Source organism: Cavia porcellus, unplaced genomic scaffold, assembly GCF_034190915.1.
Source record: "Cavia porcellus strain 051 isolate PalLab524CR breed Dunkin Hartley unplaced genomic scaffold, mCavPor4.1 scaffold_6, whole genome shotgun sequence".
Lineage (NCBI taxonomy): Eukaryota > Metazoa > Chordata > Mammalia > Rodentia > Caviidae > Cavia > Cavia porcellus.
In genome coordinates, this window is record NW_026947489.1 from 42,985,739 (window position 1) to 43,006,085 (window position 20,347).

Consider the following 20,347-nt stretch of genomic DNA (forward strand, 5'->3'; position numbering starts at 1 on the left):
TTTTCCCTAATTATGTAGCTTCTTCATAGAGTTCTGGTGGCTGAAGTAAATGCTCTTCAGGGTATGGCAGCAATAGGACAGAGACCTCTACTCATGGAGGTAATCTTTATTGATTAAATGTTAAAGTTTAAACTACTTGCTGTTTCAAAGACTAAACTATAAATAGATCTGTAGCTCATTAATTGGTGAAATATTTAAAAATTAAACAATGGAATTGCTCACTTTAGATGTTATAATTTTCCTGTAACTGTTTTTTTTTTTTTTTGTACTGGAGATCAAACTCAAAACCTCACACTTGCCAGGCAGGTGCTGTGCTGCTGAGCTACAGCCCCAGCAATTAGATGTTATAATTTTTATAAACTAAATTGAGTTTAATGTCTGGTATGCCAAAATAAATGACTTCTTTAGGGATTTAGAAACCAGGTACTTCTCTTTCTGTGAAAGAGTGAATCATCATTGTAGATGAGGAGTTGTAGGTAAGACATCAAATGAGAAGAGCCACACGCATGGAAAAATAGCTTGCCAGGCCCTGTGCAAGCAAAGAAATAGGCATCTAAGGGGAACAAACCATTAAACTTGGGCTTTGGGAGATTACAGTGCTAGAGTTATGTAAGTAGATGGTTGCCAAGAGAAAGGAGTTTAAGACAGATATGTCCATTTGTGCTATCTCTGTTCCTTGTGTTAAATATACATAAGTTGGGTATGTTGGTCAACAACTGTAATCCCAGCACTAGAGAAACTGAGGCAGGGGATCATTATGAGTTTGAGACCCTATCTCATAGAACAACAGCAAAACCAAAATAACCATGCATGTGTGCGTGCATGCACACACACAGCTTGTATGTCAGTTTTATATCTTTGTTTTCATAGCCATGGCTTCCAAACTAACATATAGAAATATCTGCTACCTGGCATACATGTGTTAAGTTTTCAAGTAAATATTTCCTGAATAGCTGACAATGTTGAGAAACAAGAACCTATGGAAAACAGACATTATTTTACCTGTATGTGTTAACTTTGCATTTTCATTTCTGGGGTTTTAGGAAATTAGCACTATTCTGCAGTATGTGGTGGGAAGAAACAAATTATTGCAGTGTCTGCATGCGAAATGGCATGTCTTGGAGTCATGGAGGCAGCTGGTGGAAATCATCCTGACAGCTTGTCCCCAGGACCTTATTCAGGCTGAGGACCGGCAGCTGATTATTCGTGATATTTTACAAGATGTACATGATAAGGTGACGTAGTTCCTAACATACTTTACACTGCTGAACAGATATGTATTTTTTTTTAACAAATATATATTGCATATACATAATTTAAACATATTTTGGCCCCCTAGCTTTTTTCCATTCTAGATTGGAAGGAAAATAGAGTTGTGTAATACCACTCTTCAGGCATTCCTGCAGAGAAATATTATTCTGTACAATAGGGGCTCTCAGCTAGAGTATGTGGATCAGAGTTATCTAGGTAACTTTGTAAAATAGCCACCAACTGATTTTACCCCAGGCAGAATTTCAGAAAAGAAAGCTTCCCTGTCAGTTCTAATGTGAATTTTTTGGTTAAGAACATCTGTTACCCAGCATCACATTTAAATTTCTTCTTTATATATTAGCCTTATTTCTTCGAACAGGGCTTATATTCCATCCTGATAATGTTGTGGTAGTTGGAAAGCTAAATGTATATAACACTTGTTGCTATTCTGGGTGGGTGCAGTATCCTCACTACGATTTCCTTTGTATTTTAAGATCCTGGATGATGAAGCAGCACAGGAACTAATGCCGGTAGTTGCTGGTGCTGTGTTTACCTTGACTGCTCACCTGAGCCAGGCAGTCTGCACAGAGCAGAAGCAGCTGGTGGTCTCAGGGTCCGGAGAGGCCCACTATGCATTCATGCTTGAGAGCTGTTTCTCCTCACCTGTAGCCGAAAACCCACTGGTGGGTTTTGCTTCTTCTGTTGGAGATTCTTCACTGCACATCATATTGAAGAAACTGTTAGACTTCATTTTGAAGACAGGTTTTTTTTTTTTTTAATCTAAATTTTCTATCATCTGAACTTTGTTTTTGTTTTAACTTTCATTGAGAAAATTTTTTCACTTAACTGCATCTCTGATCTCCTAGGTGGTGGATTTCAGAGAGTGAGGACTCACCTTTATGGCTCTCTACTTTATTATTTACAAATAGCCCAGAGACCAGATGAACCAGACACCTTAGAAACAGGTAGAGCTTTATCAAATCCTAGTCTTTTTCTGTTTTTAGAGAAATATCATGTCTCTATCTTTTTGTTTAAGCATAACTGTAATTAATGAGTAAAGCACTTGAAAGTTAATGCATGTTTATTTTTTGAGAATTATGAATTACACAAAGATTTTATAAACCCTATGTATGTAAAGCTTACTTTACGTATCATCCTTCTTGTCTCCTGTTATCCTTGTTGTGGTTATATATTGTGCCTTAGTTCTCTAGTGTTGTATTATGCCGTAATAACCAGTGGTACATTTATGCTGGACAGGTTTGCAATTTATAAAGAATACATTCATCATGGGGAATTGGTATAAGTTTATTACCATTAATCTTTCTTACTTTCGTTTCGTCTGCCTCCCTCTCCATCTCTAGATCGCTTTCACATCTTCAGAGGAACTAAATTTAACTTTTGTTTTGCTCCTTAAATTATTTATATTTTGGGTTTCTCATATAAGAGAATCATGGGATATTTAACCTGATTTATTTTACTAAGCTGTATAGTCTCAAAGTGTAACCAGTTTGCCATGAATGACTCAAATTTATTTATGGCTAAGTAATACTCCACTGTGGATATATACCACATTTTTAACATCTTTTTCTCTGTTGGACATATAGGTTGTTTTCAAGATTCAGCTATTTTTGAGTTGTGCTGCTATAAACATGGATGGACATGCATCACTGTTTTGTTTTTTGTCTTTTTTGAGACAGGGTCTTGCTGTGCAGTTCAGGCTGGCTTTGAGCACACTTTGTAGCCTAGGCTGGTCTCGAACTTGCAACAGTCCTCCCACCTCAGCCTCCCGAGTGCTGGGATTACAGGTGTGCGTCACCACGCCTGGCTGTCATGCATCACTGTTACAGGACGTCTTTAACTCTTTTGGGAAGATACCCTGAAGGGAATAACTGGTTCAGATGGAATTACAATTTTTAGTCTTTTGGGAAATCTTCATACTGATTTCTGTAGTAGTTGTACTAATTTATGTTCCTACAAGCAGTGTGCCTCCCCAAAGCCCGGCCAGCTTTTTTGTTTTTTGAACTTTTTGATAGTAGCCATTCTTTGTGGAGTAAGATCAAATCTCATTGTCATTTTAATTTGCATTTCTCTACTAGCCAAAGATGCTGAATGTTTTTTTATGTACTTCTTGGCCATTTTGTACTTCTTTTGAGAAGTATCTATTGATTCTCATTACCCACATTTTGATTTGGTCTTTTATTTTGGGGGGACCTGATTTTTTTGGAATTCCTTATGCATTCAAGATATTAGTCCTCTCCAAGAACTAGATGGCCAAGGCTAATTCCTATTCTATTCATTGTCCCCTCTGTTGGTTGTTTCCTTTGCTGTGCACAAGCTTTTTAATTTAACATGAATTTCTTTTAAAAAGATGTAACAATGGAATTGCCCAATCCCTCTGACATTTTTCTCTTTAAAATTTTTTATATTTTTCGTCCAACCTGGTTAACTCAGTGATTTAGGAGACCCTTTCTCAGATGAAAAGTAAAAAGTGACTGTGGGGTATAACTTAGTGCAGAGGCTCTGGTTCAGTCACTACTACCACACACACAAAAGGAAAGAAAAGAACAGAAAAGAAAAGAAAAACTTACCCTTTCCCGACACTGTTCTGTCTGTTTACATATGTGGCATGTATGCATTGTATTCTGAGGTTTGCTAGCCCAGACTCATTTGATCAGCAGCCCTTTCTGGATGTACAGTGCTGGAAAGTTTTTGTTGTTGTTGTGCTTGTGAGGTAGAATTACTCAATAACTGAGCTGCTTTTTATGGGAATTTTGTTTATTTGTTTGTTTGTTTTAATCCTTTCAGCTAAGAAAACTATGTGGGAAAGGCTGACAGCCCCTGAAGATGTTTTTAGTAAACTGCAGCGAGAAAACATCGCCATCATTGAGAGTTACGGGGCTGCCCTCATGGAAGTGGTCTGTCGTGATGCCTGTGACGGTCATGAGATTGGAAGGGTAAAGTAACTTTTCTTTCCCCCTCTAGACACCCTCCCCCCAAAGATTTAGACAAGGTTTCACATGGAGCTACACCCCTGTCCCATTTTTATTTTTATTTTTGTTTTTATTTTTGAGACTCCTTAAGTTGTCCAGATGGGACTCAAACTTGCAGTCCTACTGCCCTGGCTCTCAGAGTACTGGGAATATATGTGTATGCTATCCTGGCTGTGACTCCTGTTTAGTGTTGTTATGAAGTAATTTGACTTTTTGAAGATAGAATTTCCCCTTAGAATTATCTTTTTGTTAATTTTGAGGTTGGCTGATACAACAATACTGCTAAAAGCAACAAAGATGCTGAGTGACAAAGGTCTTAGATTAAGAGAATGTTGCATAAATTGCTGTTAAACTGAATATATCTTTCTGTGCCCTGAATGCTTTGTGGAGGAGAATTTGCATTTACCCTGTATTTTCTTAAAATACTGGGGCATGCTGCTGCTAATGTAAGGAGAATATAATTTCCTCATAATGGCAAGCTATATGTATTATGTTACTTGATCATTGAAAACAGAATTTTGAGAAATAGGATAAAATATAAATTATGTGGTAGTTTCTCAATTATGTTAAAACATTTTAAAGTATTTTCATGCCTAGAAAAAAATACCAGAAGTACATAGGTCAAAATGAATGGCCTATCATCCATTTATTAGATTATGTATTTATGTGGTTTTATAGGTTTTCTGTAGTGAGCACATCAAAAACCATAGAATTAGGAGAAAAAATGTATTTAAAAACTTACCTAAGAAGTAATGTCTGGGTTCTACTAAGATATATTTAATGTCATTACATTGATGTTAGGTTTTGTTTCAGAAATACAACTTTGTCCTGGAAGTTTTATTAATAAATTGAGATTCTGGATAGAGTTTTCAAATTCTCTAAAAAATAGAAAACTTTCCTGCAAGCAGCTTTCTCCTTATGAGAAAAGTTCTAAATATTTTCAGATCAAAGCAGTTACTGGTGTTGGTTTTGGCCACCATCTGTGAGTGTAGACTTTGGTTTGGTTTTCTTCAGATGCTGGCCCTGGCGCTCCTTGATCGGATCGTGTCTGTGGATAAACAGCAGCAGTGGCTTCTGTACCTTTCCAACAGTGGCTATTTGAAGGTTCTTGTGGACAGTTTGCTAGAAGATGACCGTACTCTGCAGAGCTTGCTTACTCCACAACCTCCCCCTTTAAAAGCCCTTTACACTTATGAGTCCAAAATGGTAAGGCTTGATGAACATTTGATGCTAGGTTGTATTTGTATAATGTAAATTGTAATTTTTTTAAAGGAATTTTAAAATTTGGAGGTCTGTGCAATTAATGTGTTTATTGAAATATGCAAAAAGATGAGTTGAAATTCTGAGAAGGCTAATTAGATAAAGGATTGCTGCTTACTTACTTGGGCTGCTGGTGAGGGCTGGTGTAATCTCTAGTGTTCCATAAGAGAGAGCAATGAATTCCAGTTTTCTGAGTGTGTTAGTTAACTATTGCAGATTTCAGTGCGCTGGTTCTACTTTTTGTCTCGATTCCTCTAGCCCCTCTTCAACCTTCCTCCCATTCCCCATTTGCAAAAGCTTTGTTTCCATTTTTTCCTTTTCTCACCTTTTTTTTACTTTTCACTTCTTTCCTTTCTCTCCGTGTGTTGGTTCTACGTTAGTTAAATACAGGAACATATACTTCTTGTTTCCTAGACTCCAAGTATTTTAATTTTTGTGTCTTTTTGCTTTAACTTACTATAAATGTTACAATGCTGGAAGTAGTAAAGGCATACATTTCTTATTGATTTCTTTCTCTTCTTCGTTTATTCATTGAGCAAGTGTTTATTACATACCTACTATATACCAGTTATGATATGATATTAAGTGCTAGAGACAGCTGTCAGCAAGATAATTTATCTGCCCTGTGTAAGACTACATGTTGATGACAAAAAATAGAGTTTAATTGAATAAGTTCTGCAAAATATTGTATGCAGGCCCTGTTGATATATTGTGCTGAGTCCTCATAAATAAAAATCCTATGAGAATGGAGATAACGTCCCTGCACCTAGCTCAGAATCTGTTTTCAGTAGTGTGCCATGAATGTGCCATGAAATGTGCCTTGAAATGTGCCTTACCTATCTCATTTTTGCAGGGAGCCCTTGGATGTGATTATAACACTGCTTATTTTCTTCTGTGACTTCATAGGCTTTTCTTACAAGAGTGGCTAAGATACAGCAGGGTGCTTTGGAACTGCTGAGGTCTGGGGTGATTGTAAGATTGGCACAGTGCCAAGTCTATGACATGCGCCCAGAAGTGGACCCACATGGGTAAGTGGCCGCACTTAGTGGCCTGGGTAAGCTTGCAGTAGAGGCTTTTTAAGGTGAAAATAAATTCTAGGGCTAGAGATACCTCTCAGTGGTGGAGCAATTGCCTTTTGCTATCCATGTACTAAACTGTAGCTTTAACCCCCAGTATTAAAAAGAAAGAAAAATTAACAAAAAGTTCTAAGCATAATTTTACTATCAGTTTATAATTCTGTTTGCTTTAAGCAGTATTATTCCATCTTTTGGGAGAAGGAGCAGTAATAGACCCTTGTTATTAAGTCCTTAATGCTTTCCATTTAGGAAATGGGAGAGAATTCTGTGAGTGAATGTGTACCTTTCCAATCTTAGTATTTTGTTCAGTTCTTCAGCTTATGGTGGTCTTTTGAAGTTGTATAGTAAATTATAATTTGCGGATTTCCTATTCCTAGTAATCTGAATGGTGTTTCAGAACTTTTTTCTACCTTATTTTAATATTTTGCCTACTGTTTACTAAATGAAAAGGTTTAAATAAAATTATTTTTAGGTTGAAAGCTTTTCAGTCTTTTCAATTTGAATATGGAAGTTTCAAGCATTAACTTTCAGTTTTTCTTAACAAGGTTTTTCAGAATTCAGCTAACTCCCTTTCACTAAGCTGTAAGTTTAGGTCAACACCTGAAGTGCCACAACACATATGGGCTGCAGAGCCATCACTACCTGTAGTAGTGTCTCAGCATAATCAGATGGCTCTGATTTGTTTGCCGTGTGCATAGTGAGGAATTACTAAAAGCAAACCCTCGTTCTTGGAATGTGACTCTCTTCTTCTGTGATTGAAATATCAAGCATGTTCAGCATTAGAGACTCCCCGATGTTCATCCCGACACCTGTGGATCGCTACCGTCAAGTTCTTCTTCCTGCCCTCCAGCTGTGCCAGGTAGTTCTCACGTCTAGTACGGCGCAGCACTTGCAAGCTGCAGGCCAGGTAAGATGAATTCATGTTTGTTTAGAATCTGTGGAGCACAGAATCTTCTATCTGCAAATACAGAAGCCTACAGCGTAAGACAGGCTGAAAGAATTTACTTTTATCCTTCTTTTTGAGGGAGAGCAAGGTATAGAAACAGATGCCTGGGTGTGAACTCCAGTGACCCTTCTTTATATGCTTGGGTTTAAAGAATTCTGCAGCTAATTAATAGTGTTTTGAAATGGAAGAGATTGAAATTTGTTCCTCTGGAAAGAAGAATATTTATTATAGTAGGCATAGCGTGACCTTTAAGATACAACTTCACCAGCTATTTATTTAAAAATATGCTAGGCTTTGCAGAAAATACAAGGTAGTGCCACATCTATGTGTGATTTCTGTAGAACAAAATAGTCTAATTTCATTAGGAAATGTCCACACTTTAAGAAAGGATGGTTTTTTAAGTCCCAGAAATTATATTTTCATTACAACTTTTAAATATGTGTTTCTTTTCTTTTCTTTCTTTTTTTTTCTGGTACCAGAGATCAAACACACAACCTTGTGCTTGCCAGGCAGGCGCTTACGTCACTGAACTAAATCCCCAGCTCCCTTAAACATGTATTTCTGTTGGCTTACATTATACTTTTTTTGTGTGTCTTTTTTGAGACAGAGTCTTGGTATGCAGTTTAGGCTGGCCTTGATGGCCTTGAACTCACTTTGCAGCCCAGGCTGGACTTGAACTTGAAATAGTCTTGTCAAGGGCTAGGATTACAAGTGTGCGCCACCACACCTGGCAATATTATATAATTTAATCATTGATGAATTAGGTTTATCATCATAAATCTATAGTCCTTTGCAGACTTCTTTTTTGAGACAGTGTCTCTATGCAGTTCAGGCTGGCCTTAAGCTCACTTTGTAGCCCAGGCTGGTCTGAACTCACAACCATCCTCCTGCCTCAGCCTCCCGAGTGCTGGGATTACAGCCGTGAGCCACCACACCCGGCTTAAATCTATAGTCTTTTATTACCTGCTTCTTTGTTCTCAGGACCTGAATCCCGAAACGCTTTGATTCTGGTAATTTTGTGTACTTTCCTTGCCATCAAATTCAGCCACCTCTGAGCAAGGGGTAGGGGAGTGCTGCTGTTGATAAAGTGACACCCTGTGTTACACTGTGCAGTCTCAGGGATTATGCACCCTTGCACAGATGGCTGCCACCGGAATTCTCTCCTTGTCTTCTTTATTGAGACCAAGAGTTTTCAGTAGCATTAGGATAAAGATGTGATTCCCTAAACCAGTGCTCTGTGGAGTGTTGCAGAAACACGTGAGGAGCTGCTGATTTCCAGGTGCAGCAACTGTGGGCTGAAGCCAAGACTCTATGAAATTGCCCTGATTTAGATGAGCAACTTGCTTTGGCTTAGTCTCTGCCTTCAAGGCAGAGTTTAGATACTCAAAGTCAGAAAAAAAACCAGAGATACTCAAGGTGAAAGTGCTGAGAGTATGTCATGTCATAGCAGTCAGACCTTTCATAGAGCAGCTTCTTGAATTCAGTTGCCATGTTAACTCCCATTTAAACGAACTATAAAAGGAATAAAATTAAGTATCAAATATGGTTTCTAATGTAATAGCCTCTAGTGTACAATACAGTATTAATATATAAACTTTGAAATAGTTCTTACCTATAGGTTTCTTGTACATTTAGTTAGATGTTGCTTCTTGAAGAAATAAACTGTAGAAGCTTAGAAGACAGTTGCTTCTCTCACACTTCCTCACTACTTTGAGTTACTTGCTCAGTATTGTGAAGGTGAATTATACATGTATCATGTAATCGCTACTCTTGTGCCTTCTTTTGTGGTCTGCCTGCTCCATGGCTCAGGTGTTGCAGTTTCTCATTTCACATTCTGATACCATCCAAGCCATTCTGCGCTGCCAGGACATGAGTGCTGGTTCTTTGCAGGAACTAGCTCTGCTGACCGGAATCATAAGCAAAGCAGCACTTCCTGGTGAGTTGAATGTGCCAAATGGACTTCTGAGTTCTTTACAGACTGACATAGCGTAACAGAAGTAGTTTCTGTAATACAGAATTCATGTGAAATGGATACTTCTAGCAATCAGCTGTGTTTAAATAATTTTTATATTTATAAAAATGCTATCTTTTCGTTATAAAAATTGGAAAAGTTCAAGGAGATAATTAACAATAAAAATTGCATTTCAAGGAAATTAGCAAATGAGAGAAACAGGGAGAGAGAAATGAATACAAACAGTATTGACTTATAAGGATAGGACTACCAGACTGGGGAATTTAGCTCAGTGCTACAGCACCTGCTAGGCAAATACAAGGTCCTGAGTTTGATTTTCGGTAACCAAAAAAAAAAAAAAAACAAATTGAAAGGATAAAAAGAAGAAGAAAAAAATAGGACTGTGTACTTTTTATATGCTGTTTTAGGAAACATTTTAATTTTATGTGAATTTAGCAGATTAAAATCTTGGTGAAGAGAAATGGAAGGAAGCAATTGTTGTATTCTAGGCAAATGTTTCTTTGCAGCAGAAGTACAGAGATATTAGCTGTTAAAAGGTTCCTGTGATTAAGATAAAGAAAAAATTAAGACGCCACTTTTTCTAATATAATTTCTTGTCTTTTTGAGACGGTCTCTATGCAGTTCAGGCTGGCCTTGAGCTCACTTTGTAGCCCAGGCTGGTCTTGAACTCACAATGATCCACCTGCCTCAGCCTGCCAAGTGCTGGGATTACAGACATGAGCCACCACTCCTGGCTAATCTAATTTCTTTACTACATATAAATTTCAAAGTCAGTCAACTCCTAGATACAACTGATGAAGGGATGGATTCATTTCCTCTCCCACCTTGTTTTTTACTTACATTATTTTACTTCGTCAATTTTTATAACATTTACACCCAGTCTTACAACCATAGTGCACTTTTAGCTGTTGTATATTTATGTTATTTGACTACAGAATGTATATCTGTCCATCTGTCTGTCCTTCCTTCCTCCCTCCCTCCCTTCCTTCCTCCTTCCCTTCCTTCCTCCTTCCCTTCCTTCCTCCCTCAGGCTTTATTTATGAGTTCTTAGATCTCACTTATTTTAGTATAAAAGTGTACTAAAAGTAATCTGAATTTTGTAGGTATATTAAGTGAGCTTGATGTGGATGTAAACGAAGGATCTCTAATGGAGCTCCAGGGCCATATTGGAAGATTCCAGGTAACTCACCCTAATTTCTTTAAATAGCAATGTAAAGCTGTCTTAGAAAACACATTAGTTCTCTGACGCTCCTCCCCATGCGGTTCCCAGTATTGGGCAGCCCCTTTGAACTGTTCTGATTCTTTGTTACCTATAGATCCCATGCTTATATTTCTACTACTTGATTTTTTTCATTTTGTGAATTATCTTTGGTTTTTCATTGAAGATGAAATTTAGATTGCTTTATTCATTTTCTTCTACCATAGAATATGTCCATTTTCCATGATATCCCCTAAAAACCAATATGATTATAATTTGGTTATATTACTATTAATACATTATAATTACTAATATTAATTATTGGTGTATTAATGCTTCATTATTATTACTATGTCTTTTTTTTTTATTAAGCCATGAGCAATTCTGTTATTTTTCTGTGTGGTGTTTTATTTTTCCTAGAGTTGATAATTGCTGCTTTTTAAAATTTGCTTGGTATTTATTTCTCATTTATCTTTAAACTCTCCTCTGTGTGTTCAGTTTGCTGTCCTAGTAAATGTCTGGAAGCTAATGGCTACCACTTTAAGCATCTGTTATAATTATAGAGGCCAAAAGTAAGTTGTGTTAATCTCAGGATGTCTCAGTAGACTCAGTATTAAAATATTTATACTAGTTCGTCTTCTTCTGATCTATCTTTTTTTTTTTTTTTTTGGTAGATTGTAGTGTTATCAATTTTATAGTGCCTGTTTTTACTATATACTAAGTGCAGAATATTGTTCTAAGCACATTAAATATAAAACAATGTCCCTGATAATCTTAACAACAGTCTTACAAGATAGAAAATTATTACCACTTTAAAAATGAGAACATGGAAAGTTGAAAAGATGAAATAATTTTCCCCTGATAACATAGCAAAAACTACATCTGCTGCTGGAACCATCACATCTCTGAATCCAAACTATCATGTGCTATCATTTGAAAAGCTTATCCGTTTCCTCTGGAATCATAGGAATAATTGTATTCTCAACATTTGCAAGCTGATGACAATGGGATTTTATCTGCTACAGCAGCCTATGTTCCTAACCACTTCCTGAAGTCCTTGGAAACATTCACGAGAGGAATAGTCCTGTCCTGTCTTTTTTTCTTACATTCCTTAAATGTTTGCCTTACTAGACAAATTATCATGGTTTTTGCCCTCTTATCCTTTTTTAAAATTTTCATTTATTGACTGATGTATTAATTTAGTGATTGTCTCCTAAAGAATGATTAAGTAGTGCCTTTTGATCTGACACATAAAAATTCTTCACCAAACATTCAGGCTCTATTAAGGATTAATTGCTGGACATTTGATAGTTTTCTAATAAGTGGTACCTTTCATTGGCTCAGTGAGAAGACACCAGTTGCTTTCAAAGGTGGTACCATTTTTTTGTTTTTATTTTCCATCCTTCAAGAAATATGTCCCTAATTTAAATATATTCAACTAGAGAGGAACAAAATATCTCCTTGTTTTTTAGCGCCAGTGCTTGGGACTGCTAAGTCGCTTTGGCGGTTCTGACAGACTACGTCAGTTTAAATTCCAAGATGATAATGTGGATGGAGACCGAATGAGCAAGAAAGATGAGATTGAGTTGGCCATGCAACAGGTAGGAAGGGGGAGGGTTAGGAAACTATGCTGTAAGTTTTTTGTGTTTTAAGAGAAGTGTGATTAAAAACAACAGATGTAGCTGGGCACAGTAGTGCGTGTCCATAATCCCAGTACTGTGGGAGGCTGAGACAGGAAGATCACAAGTTTGAGCCCAGCCTGAGCGACCTAGCGAGATCCTATTTCAAAATAAAAAAGTAAAAGGAACTGGGAGTGGAGTTCAATGTAAAGGCCCTAAGTTCAATCTCAGTATTGTCCCCTCAAAAAAAAAAAAAAAAAAAAAAAAAAAAATATATATATATATATATATATATATAAAATTTTATAGATTGATAATTAATTTATATTTTATATATATATATATTCTTATTCTTCAGATCTAGACTTCTCTGACATTGAGTCATTGTGCAGTCTAATGTTTTTGTTACTGCTATTCTTTCATTGTAGATTTGTGCCAATGTAATGGAATATTGCCAGTCACTCATACTCCAGAGTTCTCCTACCCTCCAGCACATTGTGTGTCTCTTTACCCCCAGCCTCTCAGAAAGCAGTAACAGAGAGGGACCACGCCAAGGTGAGCCCACTTTGTTTTTCTGTGTCTGAGGAACGAAATTGCTCTGATTATGACACAGCTCTCTGTCCTGGCTCTAGTGAAATGCAGCTTTTTTCATTATATGAGTCATTAATGGGAAATTTTTAAAATGACTTTTTAAAGAAAATGCATGCAGTACTACTGCAGACCTTCCTGAGCCTTGAGAGCTCAAGAGAATAGAGAAATTCAGGATTTTCTGAATTTGAAAAAGCCATATGGGAGCGTTTAATCTTAAATAGTATTCAAGATCCCAAAGAAAAATAATTAGGATTGGAAAATAAGCTGGATAAAAAATTATAAAAAGTACAACATAGTTTTGTGTGTTAAATCAAGTAAATCCAGTGCCTACTTTGAGTTTTGCATAATAGCTCCAAATTTCTATAATACAGCAAAGTAAACTCTAGATACTAAGTAGACTGACTTTGTGATTTCCTCATGAGGTGGAGATTTGGAATATGGGCAGGAACTGGTGTCCTGTGGACACGGCCTGTTGGTATCTTGGTGTAGTGGTAATAGAATACATTGATGGTAGATTCAGGAAGCCTTTTAGAACTTATAACCTTATTATGTATACATTATATGAAGAATTTTAACCCTTTTAAAGTATCCTAGCTAATAGGGTTATATTCTTTTTAAAATTGAGGTATTATATGCAACAAAATTAGCCATTTTAGACGTGCACTTTTAATAATTTGGGTAGTAAAATAAATAGTTGTGTGATCACTACCACAGTCAAAACCTAGAAACAATTTTCAATCCCATCTTCTTGTCCTTTGCATTTGATCATTTCTTTTGAGGCTTGGTCTAGTCACCTCTTGTTCTGATTCCATATGGTAGTTCTGCCTTGTCCCTCCACCATCTGTCTTTGATGGAGACTTCTAACTGAAACTAATGCTTTAAAGCAAGTTTAATTTGAATATCAGATCCTTAGGCAAAAATATAATTTTATCATTGATTCTTCAGAGACGTTTTTCATATGGTAAGGTATTATTGACAGTGATGACATTTTCATTTAGTTGTCTCTTTTGAGGCAGTCTTTCACATTCTATTATTTGTATTCAGTACTTAAAAGATAAACTTTATGAAGCCTTGTAATTTAGTTGTCTTTTTTCTTAGCCTTTTTTACATTAGCAACCACCTTTCCTTCTGCCATTTCTGAGCAGAGTATGTCATATGGTAGGTTTGAGAATAGAGAGGCAGTGTAACCTAGTGGCCAAGAACACAGGTTGAAAAAACAAACAAAAAAAAAACAACCAAAAAAAGAACACAGGTTAGTGACAGATTACCTTGATTTGAATCCTCATTCTTCTAGTAATAATCGGTATGACTTTAGAAAAGTTACCCTCTTTGTATCAGTTTCCTTATCTATAAAATGGAAGCTCTCCTTCAGTGACTTACTGTAAAAAATGTACTAATGTATGGAAAGTGCTTTAGAACAGAGCCTGCCAGTTAGCGTACCTAAGGCCAGCTATTATTATTTTGATCATTCCTTTTGTGATTGTTATCATACAGTGCTTTATTGTTCCTGGTGATCCAAAGATGCTTTGCTGTAGCACTTCAGCTTCTTACCCCATGTAGCCCTATGCCTGTGATTCTATATTTTAGTTTCTCATGAGTCATCATCTGGTGTCTTTTCGCCTCTGAGTGCTCTAATATTTTCTAGACCTGAGCAAGGTAGTGGGTCAAAACTCATGAAATGCTTAGGGGACCTCTCAGCATTAGATCATACCCTTTGTGGAGATCTTCATCAGGAGAAGGTTCTGTAACCACCTTCGTTTTGAATCCTGTCACATCCTTACTGAAGACTGGCAAAGAAAATCTAGGAAATCCAGGATCCGGTCTGAAGATGGTGGCTTGATAGGTGGCAGGGTAGAGAGCCTCTCTGAGAAAAACAACTCAGACGCTAGAATTTAACACCATGGAGAAGACCAGACGAAAGGAGAGGGATTCTCACAACTCAGGGAGAAACTGAGGAAAAAGAAATAAAAAGAAAGGAAGGAAAAATGTGGAGAAAGGTTGGAACTAGACTCTTTCACTGGGGTTGGTCCCACGCTGATGACTCCATATGGCTGCGCTGAAGTCGCGGCTGCTGAAATCGAGAGTTGGTGAGCCCGGAGTCCTTGGCGGGAGGATGCAGCGCAACGGAGAGCAGAACCAATGTGGAGAGCTGCATCAACCCGTGGTGAGAGCTGGGAATTGGGTGCTGTGGAGGGAGTGACTGGTCGGCTGGATGACATATTGGAGTTGGGCAGGACGGGCCTGAAGCCGGAACTGCAGTGGCATCAGTCTACCGTTCCTGGCCCAAAGAGGACTGGTGGGATCTGCTTGGACTGGGTCACACCCCTGAGGGGGACCCAATAGCCAGGGACGAAACTGTCCTGAACTTGTGATGCTAGTTGACTGGCTTAGAGGAGAGGGGCCAGACCATAGTTCCTGTGTGCACCTCAGATAACAGTAAACTGGAGAGGGCAACAATCCCTAGCCAGCACGCTTCAGAAAACACATAATTAATATGGAAAGAGCCTGAGACCTCCTCCATATAACTGTCTGAAAGAAACCAGAAACATGAGAAGAGAAAGAAACAAGAAAAAGCCTCCAGTCGCTGACCCAGGGAAAATAAGTCCAGGAGAGGTGAATACAAAAGAGATCAAGGGCAGCAGACGTGCAATACCGGCCACAGCATCAGTGGAAATAAATATTTTCTGACTTCATAGATGAATTTAAAACTGAAATTCTAATTCAAGTGAGGAAAGATATAAAAAGATTAATAAAAGAAATACTAAGCACCTCTCAAGAAGATACAGATGGAAGAATGGAGGAACCCAGAAAAAGGAGAGAAATCGTTAATGAAGATGAACAAAATCTAGAATAGATGAAACAGATCCAAAGAGATTACCAGGAAATTAAAAACTCCATTGAAAGCTGGCAAAATTCCTTGACAGAAACTAAAGTTAGACTTTTAGAACTTGAAGATAGATTTAAAATGTGTGATCGTGAAAGGAAACATCTCTTAAAATTATAAAGAATCAGGAAGTAACAGTTCAAAGGCTGGAAGATGACAAGAGGATCTATAACTTAAGAATAAAAAACATGAGCGAGGAAGCAGGAGTAAACACGAATTACAAAGGCTATTCAGAAATAATTAAGGAAATAATTAAGAAAATCACAGAAATAATTAAGGAAAATTTCCCAAGCATAAGGATAACTAGATAAATGAGGCATACAGAACTCCAGCCACCTACAACCAAAACAGAGCCACATCCAGACATAGAATAATCAAGAGCCCAGAAATTCATCACAAGAACAGAATATTAACAGATCAGAGAAAAGAAACAGATCAACTATAAAGGAAAACCCATCAGAATCATGACAGACTTCTCGACACAAACTATCAAATCAAGAAGAGCTTGGAGGGAAGTATTCCAAGCTCTGAAAGAAAATAACCTCCCTCCCAGATTGATGTACCCTGAAAAACTGTCTTTCAAAATTAATGGAGAAACCAGATGTTTCCACGACAAAGAAGAACTGTGGGAGTTTGTGACCACCAACTCATCCCTACAAAAAATATCGAAGGACATTCTAGAGAGAGAGAGAAAAAATCACAGGATTCCAGCAACAGTGGCAGAGAGGCCTCAATGAATGGGGCAGACAGTGAAATGAAGGAGAAAAGTAGACAATCAACAGCAGAAAAACAGCATAGCAGAGAGGAGGCAGACAAGACTGGCTGTAATCTCTAACACAGATGGCCTTGATACACTAACAAAAACACAGGCAGAGTAGATCAGTAGATAAAGAGTCCATCGAAATGTTCTGAATAGGAAATTAACAGAGCCTGCCAGTTAGCGTACCTAAGGCCAGCTATTATTATTTTGATCATTCCTTTTGTGATTGTTATCATACAGTGCTTTATTGTTCCTGGTGATCCAAAGATCCAAATAATCTACCTGAAAGAGGATTAATAAATCAAAAGTAAAAGATGAGAAAACAATGCTCTATGTGACAGGGAGCCAGAGAGAAATAGGAATAGCTTGTTCTGCAGCTACAGATAGGTTGGAAAGGCATGACACTTTTGTGCAGTGGAGAACTACTCAGCTATGAGGAAGGAAAACTTTGAGGCTTTAGTAGGTGAAGGAATACAGCTCACCATCAAGCTGAGGGGTAAAAAGGTCAGCACCACTTAGGTAGATAACGGGCTGCCCCCTAATCTAAAAACTAAAGGAGTTAGTGGAACCCAAAATGTACAAAGCACCTTGAGAAAGGGAAAGGGGAGGAAAAAATGAAGAAGATAAACAATAAAAGAAGGCAGAGGACATTGTTAATAGTGTATCAGGATTTAAAAGGCACATTAGTCTTATCACTCTGTTTAGTTTGATTTTATTCTGTTCCAGTCTGTCTACTCGTACTAGATTTGAGGGCATAGACAGTTATCCCCAAAATAACAGGATGTACTATGGTAACTATCCTTCATTTCCTATTAACTTACCTGAAGCCCTGTATTACTTACATTGTCTTACTATGACTGATTTTATTTGAATCTGATTTGTTAGATTGCTGTTTTGTTTTGACTGATTTTATTTGAATTTGGGATGCTTTATAGTATCAACTCTAAGAGTAGAGGCAACTACTCTGAAGATGACAAGATGCAATAGGATACCCATTCTGGCTTGATTATTAACTGCTTTTGAAGTCCTAAAATTCTGCAATGTTTTGTTTTTATTAGTATTGCTATGTAGTGCTATGTTCAATTATATTATGCCTGATGATATAGGCAATTTTATTGAAAATACCAAGAGACATCATAGTAACTACTGTAGATCACCTAGCATTGTGGTTTTATATGTCTTCTTTGTTTCATGTTTTCTAGGAATTTGTTTTGTCGTCCTGTTTTGATTTGTTTTTCCCTATAATACAGAAAGAATAGGTATACATGTAGAGATTCATGCATGTGTAGAACTTCTAAACAGTTTACGAGAGTAGATTATATAATACACGATATAATGAACAGATTCGCTGAATGAGACACCAAGATACCAATGCTCATTCTGTAGTGTTATTATATAAAATCTAGCAATACTATTATTCTCTGTTCAGAGTGATATTGGTCTATTTTGTTTTGTTTAATTTCTTGTTCCTTTTTTTTTAATCGGTACCAGGGATTGAACTCACGACTGCCTGCTTGCAAGGCAGGCGCTTATGCCGCTGAGCTAAATCCCCAGTCCCTGTTTTGTTTAATTTCAACATACGTAAAAATACAGACAGCTATTTTGAAGAGAACGAGAGACACTATGGCAGCCATTGTTGATTCCCTTATTGTCTGGTCTTGAAGATCTAAAATGCTTTCATCATCCTATTCTGATTAGTTTAGTACTATATTGTTCAGTATGTGTTCACTGTGTGTGAAGATATGGACAACTATTTTGAAGGAAAGCAAGAGACAATATGATAGACAGTGAAGATCTCTGGTGGTTTTGCTTTGAAATCTGTGTTTCTTAAATTGTTTTCTTATGATTTGTTTTGGTATGTTTAATTTTACCCTGTTTAAAATAAAAAATATTTTTTTTTAAAAAAGAAAGAAAATCTAGGAAATCCAAATTATTTACCAGATCCTGACTGGAGGGAGCATCCACAGAAATATATCCCCTTCTTCTAAGATTTATGATATCTGACTTTAGAACAATGTTAGCATAGGAAGCAAGGCCATTAAACAGTGATTATCTCTAAATTGAACTTACGATTTCCAAAGCATATTTAGAAGTCCCTTAATCATTAGAATAAATTGTTCTAGTTATACTATACAAATTTCTGTAGGATGGTCCTCTTACTGCTTAATTTATTTCCCTCTGATTTTATGACATTCCACTGTCCTTTACATTTTTACTGGAAGGTAGCCAAATAAAAGGCAAATCATTGTGGATTGCTACCTGACTGAAGCTGTAGTAAAAGGTTTGTTAAAATTTAAATCCAATTATATTTATGGAACATTTGAGTTAGTATTCTTCCTGTATCTCTGAACTATCAATTCATTAACCAGAAAGATGCAGATGAAGAATTAATCCATGTAAATGGAGCCACTGGATGAGAAAGAAAATTATTTACCTGGGGTCAGAAATGTCCCAAATTACATATATGGCTTATGCCATTATTTATGGGATGGGTAGGGTGTATAACTCTTAGCAAGTTCTCACAGAGGGTCCTCACCCAGTAAGAAAAATCATTTAAAATTCTTATAAGCTGAACATTGTTTTACATTCCTTGTATTAGATTCCCAAGTTCCAGTGGTTCCATACTGGCATCTGCCTGGTTTGGGAATTATTGTGTACCTGCTGAAACAGAGTGCCAATGATTTCTTCAGCTATTATGACAGTCACCGACGCAGTGTCAACAAGCTTCAGAATGTAGAGCAACTTCCCCCAGATGAGATAAAGGAGGTATGACTCTTGAGGCGGGAACTTGAAAATCATTGCTTTTATTTATTTATTTATTTTTGTCTTTTTCATTTTTATCGGTACCGGGGATCGAACTCACGACCGCCTGCTTGCAAGGCAGGTGCTTATGCCGCTGAGCTAAATCCCCAGCCCCCATTGCTTTTATTAATAAAGGCAGGGCACTGGTCTCGTATGTGGGAGTAAAGGGTGGTGTTTGTCATGTTACCGAAGGAACTGGAGTAATTCTACTGTGTGCCTGGAAGAGCCTCACCTTTGCACCAACTCCAGAAGCACAAATACACTTCACTAAAAAATACTCAGGTAGCTCCCATTCAGAATAGAAAGGCTGCCGGCCTTTGAGAGTTTGGAATAATTTACATTTTAAAATCTGTGCTGACAAATTGGGGGTTTTATTGCAGATGTTTTTGTAGTACAAATTAGGGAACTGTCTCTAAGCCTTCAGCATCTTCATTATCCATGTAGTGAAACAAGTGGAATAGCATATCAGACTTGATGTCTTCTCTCAGTGACCCAGTCTTTCTTTAGCTGTTACTGTAGCTAACAGTGCTAGGTTATAGGCTGCTTCCCTAAGTGGTTTGCTTTCTTTTTCACTTGGGATAGCCACACTGCATACAAGACCTTTCTTAGTCACTCCCTAGGCAGTACTGAAGCTTCTTGATGTCCAGTAGCAATCTCGATATGGAGCAGTTTTGCCAGTCCTAGTTCATACCAGTCTTCCCCACTGCTCTTACAGACAGGCCCTGAGCTGCACGTTCTGCCTGAGTAAGGAGGCAGGTGGTGGTGTTACTCTCATTTCTCACGACAGGTAACAGGCACAGTAGTCTTGAATGACTTGCCCCGAGATACACTCATGGCAGGCATGAGTTACCAACTAGGTTCAAGTAACTGCTGAAACTGTGCGGTTTATGTCTGGCTGTTGCTTTCTTGCTATTGTATATTGCCGATACCAGAGTGATTGAGCCTCAGTATAACCAGGCCATTGATTCCAAGACTCTTGAGGATACCAAAATCTGAGG

At 37.4% G+C, this 20,347-nt stretch overlaps 1 protein-coding gene across 2 annotated transcripts in view; it reads left to right on the forward strand.

Annotated features, from left to right (window-relative positions):
* Nup205 (nucleoporin 205) overlaps window positions 1-20,347 on the forward strand; it is a 70,463-nt gene that overhangs the window by 45,237 nt on the left and 4,879 nt on the right. For both annotated transcript variants that reach the window (XM_063250547.1, XM_063250548.1), the window contains exons 27-39: window positions 19-99; window positions 1,044-1,235; window positions 1,746-2,013; window positions 2,118-2,216; window positions 4,057-4,205; window positions 5,256-5,447; window positions 6,408-6,529; window positions 7,346-7,484; window positions 9,333-9,459; window positions 10,599-10,675; window positions 12,166-12,294; window positions 12,741-12,867; window positions 19,147-19,313. In XM_063250547.1, coding sequence (XP_063106617.1) covers window positions 19-99; window positions 1,044-1,235; window positions 1,746-2,013; window positions 2,118-2,216; window positions 4,057-4,205; window positions 5,256-5,447; window positions 6,408-6,529; window positions 7,346-7,484; window positions 9,333-9,459; window positions 10,599-10,675; window positions 12,166-12,294; window positions 12,741-12,867; window positions 19,147-19,313 — 1,869 coding nt within the window. The remainder of the gene's footprint in view (window positions 1-18; window positions 100-1,043; window positions 1,236-1,745; window positions 2,014-2,117; window positions 2,217-4,056; window positions 4,206-5,255; window positions 5,448-6,407; window positions 6,530-7,345; window positions 7,485-9,332; window positions 9,460-10,598; window positions 10,676-12,165; window positions 12,295-12,740; window positions 12,868-19,146; window positions 19,314-20,347) is intronic.